We start from the raw sequence: 12,669 nt of genomic DNA on the forward strand, positions 1-12,669 counted from the left end.
CAGAGCCCAGCATCCAGCACGTCTGCCCTGTGGCTGCTCATGCGCTCAGCCCCGCAGTCGGGGACTCGCCTTCAGCCTGCACCTCGCACCGCCAGGCTGCCCCCCAGAGCTTTCTTGTGAGTGGGTCTTGGCACTAACCAGCTGTGATGGCACCCCCACCCGCCCCGCCCTGCCCAGCCCCGCTCCGCCCCGCCCCACTGTGGGGCATTGGAACTGTGTGAGGCCAGCTCCAGTGGGCATGGTGGTGGGGTGAGGGGTGGCAGTGGTGCTGTTTGTGCCTTGGCTGCTGGAGCTCCCATGTGAGAATGTGCCCCCCTAAATGCCAGCAGGGTCCCTGCCAGAAGCCTGCTCACGCGTGCTGCCGCTGGCGCTCAGGGCCCGGCCGGTCTGGGCTTCTGTTCACACGTGTGATCCTGAGCCAGTCACTCCCCCATTTCCCACACGTGTGAACAGAGCGGTGAACGAACACTGAATGCTCTCCTTTTCTGCTTGTGACGAGTCTTAAATATGACTTTGGAGTAACAGCCCTCATCCTAGTACGTGTGTACTCACCGTACGTGTGTACTCACCATACGTGTGTACTCACCATACATGTGTACTCACCATACGTGTGTACTCACCATACGTATGTGTGTACTCACTGTACGTGTGTACTCACCATATGTGTGTACTCACCATACATATGTGTATACTCACCGTACGTGTGTACTCACCATACGTGTGTACTCACCATATGTGTGTACTTACCATACATATGTGTATACTCACCATACGTGTGTACTCACCGTACGTGTGTACTTACCATACGTATGTGTGTACTCACCGTACGTGTGTACTCACCATACGTATGTGTGTACTCACCATACATGTGTACTCACCGTACGTGTGTACTCTGCCAGGCGCTGCCCGAGCACTGCATGGACCTGCCCATCCTTGTTTAACCCTCACCACAACCGAGGTCGGCCCTGTTAAGTGACCCCATTTCACAGACGAGGAAGCTGAGGCAGAGTGTAGCGAATGCTGAGAGGTGTCCTCAGAGAGCAGACAGGGGGTAAGGGGGATGTCCCAGGCCTGTGCCGGCCTCTGACCTCTCTCCCCTCCCTTCCAGGGACCGGGGCGGACCCGGCCGTCAGTGTCAAGAGCAACCACTGCCTGGATGCCGCCAAGGCCTGCAACCTGAACGAGAACTGCAAGAAGCTGCGCTCCTCCTACATCTCCATCTGCAACCGCGAGATCTCGCCCACCGAGCGCTGCAACCGCCGCAAGTGCCACAAGGCCCTGCGCCAGTTCTTCGACCGGGTGCCCAGCGAGTACACCTACCGCATGCTCTTCTGCTCCTGCCAGGACCAGGCGTGTGCCGAGCGCCGCCGGCAGACCATCCTGCCCAGCTGCTCCTACGAGGACAAGGAGAAGCCCAACTGCCTGGACCTGCGCGGCGTGTGCCGGACCGACCACCTGTGCCGGTAAGCATGTCGGCCACCCTGCAGGGCGTCACGGGCGGGAGCCCCCTCTTCCCGGCATCCCCTGGGTCTGCTGGGTTATGATCCTGGGCCCAGCAAAGACTTGGGCATGTGCAGAATAAACTGTCATCCTCCCTCTCCCCTCCCCTCCCCTTCCTTCCCCTCCCTTCCCCGCCCCTCCCCTCCCCTCCGTCCCTCCTCCCTCCCTCCCTCCCTCCCTCCCTCGCTCCCTCCCTCCCTCCTTCCCTTAGCACAGGTCTGTTGTTTGCCTTCTCTGTGCCCAGCCTCATGCTAAGCACCGTGGGGAAACCAAGGTGAAAAACCAAGGAGCTGTTAAGTTAAATCATAGACTCCTAGCGCCAGGAATCCAGTCCCACCTCTATCGGAAACCCCCCAATATCCCCACGAGGTCATGTGGCCGTCAGGGAGGGGCTCTCGGGGGCACATAGGCAGGTTCTTCCCCATCAAGAGCTGAGCCCATCTGGGGTCTGAGAGTTCTGGGTTTGAATCCAGGCTTTTAGACTTCCTGTCTGTCGCTGGAGCAAGGTTTTTAAACGTCCCGAGTCTCCATCCCTTTACCTGTAAAACAGGAATAAAAGTACCCGTGTCCCAGGGCTACTGTGATTACATAACGTGTGTCCAAAGCTTAGCACAGAGCCTGGCCATTAGTATATGTTTAAAAAGTGCAGCCTAATTATTAGGAGGGTTTTGTTGCTGTTACGATGAGTTGAAGTTTGCCTCTTTATGCTTCTCTTGCTTTTCTTGTTTGTTGCTAAGCATGTATTGGGCCCCTCTCGCACCCCGTGCAGGTTCTAAGGCCTGGGCGTGCAAAGGTGAGCACGATGCTCTCTTATCACCTGAGGAGCATCCAGTCCAGAAAGGCAGCCAGACAGGAGAGCAGTGATCCCAGTCAGTGGGACAAGGGCTGAGGGTGCCCCAAGGAGGGAGCACAGGGGAGGGAGGGGCATCCCCCTCAGCCTGAGGGTCCAGAGGGGGGGGTCTAGGGCTGAACCTTGGAAAATGGGAGGGAGAAAGCCAGGGAGTAAGTCAGCTGGAAAAGCATATACAAAGGCTGGAGCGCAGGAGGGAACCTGGGCAGGTGGCGGGCACGTACGGAGTGTGGGCCACGAGGTGGGGAGGCCAGAGGCGGGAAGGCCGAGCGAGGCTGCTGGAGAAGCAGGGCTCACAACTGTGCAGAAAGCGAGCGCCTGCCTCTACCAGACACCATCTGTCCTATAGTTCATCTCTCTTAATCCTTGCAACAAGGCTGCACATGAGGTGGCTCTGTTACCATCTCTGTGTGCCAAATGAGGGGCCAGAGAGAGAAAGCAACCTGCCTGAGGTCACACAGCACAGGCATGTCAGAGCCGGGATCTGGTTGAGCTGCTTGAGTCCCAGTGTAGCACACGGGCCTGGGCTAAGGTAGCGGCTGTGGCGATGGAGGGGGGCGTGTCGTTTCAGAGATGATTGGTAAGTAGACTTGACAGGACTGGGTGACTGGTCAAAGTTCCCTGGAGGCAAAGCCGTTTCTGTTTTGTTACCCCTCACCTCGTCCTGCACGCGGAGCCTGGCGTGTGGTGAGCAGGCCACAGACATCAGTGGAATGGATAATTGGCTGGTGACCGCAGTGTTTTCTGGGTGAATAACTACAGGGCGATGGGGCCATTCAGCACGTGTGGGTGTTGGAGGTGCCTGGACACATGGGCTTGGTGCCCAGTGCAGGGGCCAGAGGAGAGAGGGGGGTTGGGACGTGCTGGGTGCCTCGCTGGTGATGAAAGCCACGGCAGTGAATGAGATGGGGTGGGAAGGCTGGTAGAGCCCACGAGGGAGTCTAGGCAGGAGGTGCCTGCCGATGTAGGCATCCTCAGTGCTTAGGTGGTCAGAGAAGCACCAAGTCGTAACGGAGGGACACAGGAAGAGGAGCCTGCGACAGGGAGGCTCGGGGGCTCAGGACAGCCAGGGGACAGTGGGCCAGAATCCAGAAGAGAAGGGGCTCCTGAGGGAGGGAGGGCGTGGCGTGGTGCCTCACAGAGTGTATGTGCGAGTGAGAGGGCGGGAGAGCATACATGTGTGTGAGTGTGAGAGTATGTGAGGGTGTGCGTGTATGTGAGGGTGTGCGTGTATGAAAGTTTGCAGGCGTGTGAGTGTATATGTGTGTGTGAGTGAGAGGGTGTGAGAATCTGTGTGTGTGTGTGTGTGTGTGTGTGTGTATGTGAGTGTGCATGTGTGTGTGTGTGGAGGGTGGAAGCCCATTGCAGAGGGAGGCCTGGCGGGGAGGCAGAAGCCAGGCAGTGGGTGCAGACCGCCTTGTGAGAAGGGCTAGGCAGGCGGGGGTGGGCGGCAGGGGCTGCAGAGGACAGGGAAGCCTTCTTTGTCCCAGGGGAGCGCTGGGCCGTGTGCACATGGAAGGGATGGGCTCCCTTGTTTTGGAGCAGGTGCTACTGGAGTTGAGCGGAGAGCTGCTCCCCAGTGCTGGCTGCAGGCCTTGGGAAAGCCCTGCTTTTAAAAACATATACACCTTGTTACAAAAAAAAAAAAAATACACACAACGAATTGGGGCGATTTAAAATCAAACTGTGCATAAACAATAGGGCGGTTAGAAGGAGAAGCCCAGAGCCTGGAGAGACCAGGAGCAGTGCCGCGGGAGCGCTGGGCTTCCTGGTGGCCGGGAAAGAGCAGAGAATGCACGGACAGCTCGACCCCCACACTCGGTGGAAGGAGCACGTAATTCCTGCACGAAGACGCGTCCCCTCCTTGTTCAGAGGCTCACGCGATGCTGTCAGGCCTCCTCACACACAGCGTACGCGAATGACAGGAGGGATGAGGAACTGGGCCTCGAAGGAGAGCCAGCCTGAGGCCCGGCCCAGCGGTACAGGTGGTGCCTCCGGACCCAGGGACCCTGTGGGCCACGTGCTCCCGAGGCCCGGTGGGCTGCGGCCAGGCTCACCCAGATGTCACCGCGGAGTCCTGAGCAGAGGGACAGCGTGAACACCAGCACCCCCTTTATTACCGGTGCTTCAAGGAGGGACAGTATGTGCATCTTCTGAGGCGTCTGTGGCCCCGAGGGGGCGGGCGAGCTGGGAGCAGGCCGGTTTTGGTGGCCTGTGGAACACCTGTGTCTGTTGGAAGAGCCAGGGGGCGTTCTTGGTTTGTTATTCTGGAGGTGGGGGAGCCAGAAACTGGAGAATTAGGGGATAAATTTCACCGTGTAGAAGGAAAAAGGTGTTTAGATGGGACTCAGTACTGGGCGGGATGGTGTGGGAGGGTGGTTTGAAGGAGAGGAGCTGGCTTCTTTCCATGTGCTTGCAGGCCGGGCTTGCTGACCCGTGGACCCTGGGGGTCCATGGAGGAGTTGGGGGCAATGGGTGGCTGGAGAGGGGCACCTGGAGAAATGCCCGGGAAGGAGGGCGCTCCCTTCCCTTCTGGCCTTGGCTTCCACCCAGTGTCTCCTCCAAGGGTGGACACCATAGGGGAAACCTTCCTGTGAACTGGGGAGCCCCAAGCCTTCCTTTCCTGGATACTTTAAGGACACAGCTGGCCTGTCGGGGTGGCAGGAGAGCCTCTCTGGGCTGACTCTGGGAATGAGGCCTCGTCCTTGGGAGTCTCCCGGAATGTACCCCGTGCTCCAGGGCTGCAGCGCCCAGTCCGGCTTGGCCCCCTCACCCTCTGCTCGGGGAGTTGGCCTGGCTTCTTTCTGAGGGAATCTCGGCCCAGAATTCCTGGGATCAGCGGCCGGAGCCCGCCGCAGCTGCACTGTCTGAGAGCAAGTGTGTGACGTCAGTGGTATACGTCACAGACGCCCTTGCTGACGTAGGAGGTTCCCTCACCACGGAGCATTCGGGTTTGAAGAGGTCTCTGGTTGCACAGGGAGGTCTCCTTGCTCAGGCCCCGGGGTTGCTGGAAGCACCTCCAAATCCCCTTTGGACCAGCATCAGTCGGGTGAGAGTGGAAGCTTCCTGCTCTAGCCAGGGTCCCGGCTGGTCCTGGAGGTGCAGCCTGGGCCTCTCACCCTTGTCTGGTTCCCACCCACGAGCCTTCGGTCTGTGGGCTTACGTCCAGTAGAGGCTTGTCCTTTAACAAGTCCTGATACGGAGTCTGGAGAGCCCAAGGGTCTCTGGGAATGAATCCATGGGATTTGGCTGAATTCTCTCGCCCAGCCCCGCAGTGGGCTATGGCCTCCTTTTTTTTTGTTTCTACTCTCAGCTGACACACTCACCACAAGGATGGGCGTAGAGGTCCAGATTGTGTGTGTGTGTATATGTGTGTGTGTGCATGTGTGTGAATGTGTGTATATGTGTGCGTATATATGCGCATGAGTGTATATGTATGTGTGAGTGTATGTGCATATGTGTATATATGTGTATGTGTGTATATATGTGTGTGTATATATGTGTGAATGTGTATATATATGTGTGTGAGTGTGTATGTGTGTATATATGTGTGTGAGTGTGCATATGTGTATATGTGTGTAAATGTGTGAGTGTATATGTGTGTGTATATATGCATGTGTGAGTGTATGTGTGCGTGTGCATGTGTGTATGTATGTATGCATGAGTGTGTATAAGTGTGTATATATGCATGTGTGAGTGTGCATGTGTGTGTATATGTGTGTATGCATGTGTGAGTGTGCTTGTGTGTGTATATGAGTGTATGAATTTGCATGTGTGCATGTGTGTGTATGTGTGTGTGTGTATGCGTGTGTGAGTGTGCATGTGTGTGTTTGTGGTGTGTGTGGGGCTGGGGCTGTGGGAAAGAGGGCCCTGTGTCCTGTGAGCTGTGTTCTTCCTAGGCCTGTGTGGAAGAGGCCTCTGAAATGCCCTGCTCCTCTGGGTCTGCCGAGAGGCTATAAATAGCAGGGCTCTGGCCCGGCGCCATATCCTGGCTGCAGTTTAACCTCTGGGTGCTGAGGGTGTGTATAAATAGACCCAGCCTGGGGCTGTCCTGCTGCCAGGACCCCTTCGCGCAGCGGACACTGTCCTTGTCCGAGAAGACTGCTGAGAAGGCAGAGGGCTTGAGGTCCCCTCCCTCAAGGCAATCCACAGGGAGTGGGGGAGAACCCCTTCGGCAAGCCCCCTCCTGCTGAGCTTGGGGCGTGCCTGGTGTCTGTGGGCAGTGTGGATAGACAGCTCTGGGTTTGATTCCTGGCTCCTTGGGGCTGTCCCTCAGCTGCTTCTGGACTCTGTAGAACCTGTTGCTGATGTGTTTAGCAGGTTATCTCTGAATAGCAGCAAACGGTTATTTGCATAGTGGCAGGTGGGCTGTGGGGGTCCCAGGCCGCCCTTCTTTGAAAAGAGAGGGTCTTGCCTGCTGGGATCCAGCCAGTCTTTCCTGGGCCAGTGGGTCACCTGGCGCAGGAGGAATGAAGGTCTTGAGGCCATGCGTTTGTTCATTTATCGACCGTTTATTGATCATCGCTCTGGGCCATGCCTTCTGTTGGGATTGGAGAGTGAATGAAGTAGGAGAGGTCCTGGCCCACGGGGCACTCACAGTCCAGCGCCCGGACACGGTGGTGCTTGCCTCTGCAGTGGGAACAGAGCCACACAGTAACCTGGGTGGTAGTGTTTCCACTCAGGTTCTCTTGAAATCCCTCCCGGTTCTACTCTGCTCCCTACCAGGTCGTCCCTGGGTCACTCTGGTGGCACAGGAGAGCGGCCCCTTCTTAGGAGCCACAGACAGGTGGACCTTGCCCAAGGGCCTGCCTGGCCTTGAGCAGTGCTCGGAGCCCACATCCTCATGCGCTGTGGGCTCTGAGACCAAAGCTGTGCCTAGGAGTGCCACAGGGTGAGGAAGCCACCGCGTCTGCAGGAAATCCCAACCAGCGAGGCTGCGGTGGAGGGATGCTCTGCATGCGGGAGGGGCCGTGGCTCCCCAGCCCTGCCAGAGACCCCGAGACCGCCTTCCCCTCGGGGATCCTGTGCTGCCCCTGCTGCTGCCTCCCTCACTAGGGGCCCTGCCGCCCCTTGAACTCTGGGCCAAGGGTACTCAAGGACTCCTCTTAGAACTTCCTGTGGGGAGCTGAGATAAGGCTGGAATGTTGACTATTTCTTTACTGAAGGCCCTGGGAAAATAAACACAGAGAAGCTGCCGCCTAGATATTTAGTTTACCAGCTCTGGCTTCGGTGTCTTCCTGCTCTGGCCACGACAGGGATGCCAGCATGGCCAGGCAGAGTGCCCTTAACCTGGACCATTAGGCTGCTCCCTGGGCACCTGGGCTCCACGGAGCTACACCCCACAGAGACGAGGCGCACCGCCTTGTGGAGTTCTGCGCGAGAACCCACTCCACTGGGTGAGTGGCAGGAGGACTGGCCTAGTTGGAGAGATGCCACTTACGCAGAGATCACCAGAATCCACATCAGTGAGGTTTGCTCAGGCCTGAGGCAGACTGCGCCCCCCCGTGGTTGTCCTGGGCAGTGTTCGCTTGCACAGGGGCAGGCACGCGTTCAGCCCCCCTGATCTGGCTCTGCTCACCGGCTCCTTGATTATTTCTGCTTCCACTCATGGCCACAGGCTCTCTGCTTGCTAGTGTCTCAGTCTGCTGGGCTGCGATAACAAAATACCATGGACTGGGGGTCCTCAACAACAAACATTTCTTTCTCACAGCCCTGGAGGCTGGAAGCCCCAGGTCGGGGTGCCGGCAAGGTGGGGCCTTGGTGCCTCGTCACTCGGCCTTACCTGGTGGGAGCGTGCAGGGAGAGAGGTCTGGTGCCTCTTCCTCTGTTTATAAGGCCACCAGTTCCATCATGGGGGCAACACACACCTGTCAAAGGCTCCACCTCCCAATACCATCACATTGAGGATTAGGGTTTCAATGTGTCAAAATGGGGGACACAACCATTTTCTCTATAGAACCCAGACTTACGCTTCATTCAAAGCCTGTTTTGTCCTGAGCCCTCTCTTAGCCGCACCTTCCACTAATGCGTCCTTGAACTTACCTGTGTCCTTCATGGGTCATTGATCATGTGTGTGGCTTTCCTTTAATACTTTTCTTCCCAATTAGGTATCTGATTTTTATTCTTATATGATACTAGAGTCCCAGTGCACGAAATTCGTGCATGGCGGCGGGGTGTCCCTCAGCCTGGCCTGCACCCTCTCGCAGTCCGGGAGCCCTCAGGGGATGTCAGACTGACAGCTTAGGCCCGCTTCCCCCCACGGGGAGTGGGCCAAAGCCGTCAGTTGGACATCCTTAGCATTGCCGTGGAGGCAGGAGAGCTCCCACTACTGCTGTTGCGCTCGCCAGCCATGAGCCCAGCTTCTGGCTGAACAGTGCTCCCCCTGGGGGAGTGCACTGACCACCAGGGGCAGCTCCTGCATTGAGCATTTGCCCCCTGGTGGTCAGTGCGTGTCATAGTGACTGGTCGTTCCACTGTCGGGCTGAAACCGGCTCTCTGACATCCCCTGAGGGTCCCAGATTATGAGAGGGCTCAGGCCAGGCCGAGAGACGCCACCAGTGCACAATCGGGGCCGGGGAGGGACGCAGGAGATTGGCCAGCTGGGGAGGGACCGTGGGAAGACTCAGGGCATGTCTGGCCCATCTCGTTCAGTCCTCATCAGCTGGACCCCAGCAACAAGCTAACCTACTGGTTGGAGCGTCTGCCCCGTGGTGGTCAGTGCATGTCATAGTAAGCAGTTGAGCGGCCTTAGCATATCATTAGCATATTACACTTGATTGGTTGAATGGCTGACCAGATGACTGCACACTTAGCATACTAGGCTTTTATTATATAGGATTACTACCACGTCAACTGGTTTAACCAATATTTATTGTGTGTCAGGCACTGTGCTAGACACCAGCTATTTCCTGGAGAACACAGTAGAGACCCCCTTGGAGCTGCTAGTCTTATGGAGGAGACAGACAATGATCAGTGAAGAGACAAGTAGATCATGGACATTTTCAAAATGAGCAGGATGTAGAAATAGACACGAATAGGGGAAGGAGGGGAGGCCTACTTAGAAAAGGGGGGTCAGGGAAATTTTATCTGAGGAGATGACATTTAAACTGAGACCTGAAGGATGAGGAGCCAGAAATGAGATAGATGGGAAGAAAGAGCATTTCCCGCGGGGGAAGAGCATGCGCAGAAGTTTGCAGGAGGGAAGTTTGCTGGGAAAGGACAGGAGGCCATTGTGACTAGAGCAGAGGGGACTTGGGAGAGGGGTGCAGAAGGTCGCGGCCAGGCAGGGCCGGGTCACACAGGGCCTTGCAGGCCACAGCAAGGAGTTTGGATTTATTCTAAGTAGAGTTAGAAGGAAGCTTCTGAAGCCAACTAGTGACATTATTAAAATTGTGGTATAAAAAAGATTACTCTGGCTACAGGGTGGAGAATTAAGGGAGGAGGCACGAATGGCCTCAAAGAGATGGGGAGGAGGTTATTTTTGTATCACCAGATCAGAGATGATGGCGGCTCAGGCCAGGGGGTAGCCATGTGCAGAGAGATAAGTGGGTAAATTTGAGATACTTTGGAGATGGAAATGATATAGCCTGATGCGGGAGCGAGGGAGATGGAGGAACTCAAGGATAACTCACAGCCTCTGGCTTGAGCAGCCCAGTGGTGATGCTGCCATTTGCTGAGACGGGGAAGGCTTGGTGGGGAAGGTGAATTAGGAGTCCACGTTAGGCTGTTCATTTTGAGATCTTTTCGAGACCTTCCTATCTGGAGCTGGATTGGAGTTATGCATTCTGGGGGTCATTGGCGTGTTCATGGTGTTGAAGGTTCGGGGAATGGTAGGGTCTCCTAGGGAGAGGCTGGCGTGAGAGGGTGCACTGAGAATGTGCTGGCCCCCCCATCCCCCCACCAAGTGCCTGATAAGTGTTTGGTGGTGTAATTATGGTGCCTTGGGAGTCAAAAAAAGAGATTTTTGAAAAAAGGGAATGGAAGCTATGCTGCTGCTGAGAGATCCAGAAAGAGGAGGGTAACCATTGGATCTGGGGGTGGGGTGAGCGTTGGTGGCCTCCTCCACAGCAGTCTCGATGAAGTCGTGATTGCAGAGACCTGCTCAGACCTGCTCAGGAATGTCTGTGAGTGGGTCAGAGCTTTCTAGAAAGGTCCTGTTGGGAAGGGGTTTTCCAGTGTGAAGTGGCTCACCTGTCCCTTCAGTGGGAAAAAGGCTTGGTTCTGGGAAGTGTGGGGTGGGGTGAGTGTGGGGGCCACTGTGGCCACTCCCAGGTGCTCCCTCTGCAGGTCCTCGGGCCACACCCTTGGCCCAGGTCAGTCTGTGATCCTGAGGCCCCAGCCCTGGGGGCAGTCCATGGTGTGGGCCAGATGTGCTGATGTGGGCCAGATGTGCTGATGGTCTTCGATGCCGACCCTTACACGGCAATGTGCTTAGGACCCCAAACATCCCACCTCCTTGTCCCTGGGCTCTCAGGAGCCATCGTATAGTTGCCACTGACTCAGTTACTCCAGCCACAGCCAGAGGAGCCCTTGAACTGTGGGAAGAGACCTTCCTCTAATCCCCATGCTCTTCTGAGCAATCTAGATGCCTGGCCTCCCAATGAGGCCTTGTGGGTCCCGCCTTCTCCGTCCAGGAGGCACTCAGGATGGTGCTGAGGAGGGCTGGAGGGGTGCCCTGAGCTCCTCTCCTGGTGTATCAGGGGCGGGATGTGGCTTTTCTGGAGGCCACCTAAGATGTGTTCTTTGTCTTCCTGGGGCCATATCCACAGAGGTGAGGCAGCCCCACTCCCTCCCCTCTTATGTACATTAGCCTGGTGTCCTAGGGCCAGCTGCCCGCCTCGGGGCCCTTTTGAGGGCTGCCATGGAAGACTAGGAGACCTGCAGGCAGCTCCATCATGCCAGGGCTCTGAGGTGGGCAAGCATATCAGACCCCCATTGGTGCCCCCACCAGGAGTAGACAGGATGTTGAGTTATACGCAGAGGAGCAGTGAGATATTGGCTCCTTGTGCACAGTGGCGGGAGATTTTGGAAGAGCTGCCACACCCTGCCTGGCCCGAGATCATTGCTTTAGTCCCGCAGGTGTCCTCTGAGTGCGATTCTCCCTCCCTGTGCCCACTGGGGGTTAGGGGACACTCAGCACTGTGATGTGCCCAAGGGAAGACCCCCTTCCCCAGGTGTGTTCTTTAGGGGGTGGTAAAGAGGCTGGAGTCACAGTCCTGGTGTCAGATCCCCCTCCGCAGTCCCGGCTCCAGATCCCCCTCCGCAGTCCCGGCTCCAGATCCCCCTCCACAGTCCCAGCTCCAGATCCCCCTCCACAGTCCCAGCTCCAGATCCCCCTCCACAGTCCTGGCTCCAGATCTCCCCTCCGCAGTCCCGGCTCCAGATCCCCCTCCGCAGTCCCGGCTCCAGATCCCCCTCCACAGTCCCTGCTCCAGATCTCCCCTCCACAGTCCCGGCTCCAGATCCCCCTCCACAGTCCTGGCTCCAGATCCCCCTCCGCAGTCCCGGCTCCAGATCCCCCTCCACAGTCCTGGCTCCAGATCGCCCTCCACAGTCCCTGCTCCAGATCTCCCCTCCACAGTCCCGGCTCCAGATCCCCCTCCACAGTCCCGGCTCCAGATCCCCCTCCGCAGTCCCGGCTCCAGATCCCCCTCCACAGTCCTGGCTCCAGATCGCCCTCCACAGTCCCTGCTCCAGATCTCCCCTCCACAGTCCTGGCTCCAGATCCCCCTCCACAGTCCCAGCTCCAGATCCCCCTCCACAGTCCTGGCTCCAGATCCCCCTTCACAGTCTTGGTTCCAGATCCCCCTCCACAGTCTCTGCTCCAGATACCCCCACCACAGTCCCGGCTCCAGACTCCCCCCTCCACAGTCCCGGCTCCAGACTCCCCCCTCCACAGTCCCGGCTCCAGATCCCCCTCCACAGTCCCGGCTCCAGATCCCCCTCCACAGTCCCGGCTCCAGATCCTCCCTCCACAGTCCCGGCTCCAGATCTCCCCTCCACAGTCCCGGCTCCAGATCCCCCTCCACAGTCCCGGCTCCAGATCCCCCTTCACAGTCCCGGCTCCAGATCCCCCTCCACAGTCCCTGCTCCAGATCTCCCCTCCACAGTCCCGGCTCCAGATCCCCCTCCACAGTCCCGGCTCCAGATCCCCCTCCGCAGTCCTGGCTCCAGATCCCCCTCCACAGTCCTGGCTCCAGATCGCCCTCCACAGTCCCTGCTCCAGATCTCCCCTCCACAGTCCCGGCTCCAGATCCCCCTCCACAGTCCCAGCTCCAGATCCCCCTCCACAGTCCTGGCTCCAGATCCCCCTTCACAGT

At 57.6% G+C, this 12,669-nt stretch overlaps 1 protein-coding gene across 2 annotated transcripts in view; it reads left to right on the plus strand.

Annotated features, from left to right (window-relative positions):
- Positions 1-12,669, plus strand: part of GFRA2 (GDNF family receptor alpha 2) — a 91,499-nt gene that overhangs the window by 32,649 nt on the left and 46,181 nt on the right. For both annotated transcript variants that reach the window (XM_079772357.1, XM_079772356.1), the window contains one exon: positions 1,109-1,463. In XM_079772357.1, the coding sequence (XP_079628483.1) occupies positions 1,109-1,463 (355 nt within the window). The remainder of the gene's footprint in view (positions 1-1,108; positions 1,464-12,669) is intronic.

The sequence above is a fragment of the Cnephaeus nilssonii genome, assembly GCF_951640355.1.
Source record: "Cnephaeus nilssonii genome assembly, chromosome: 5".
NCBI classification, from domain to species: domain Eukaryota; kingdom Metazoa; phylum Chordata; class Mammalia; order Chiroptera; family Vespertilionidae; genus Cnephaeus; species Cnephaeus nilssonii.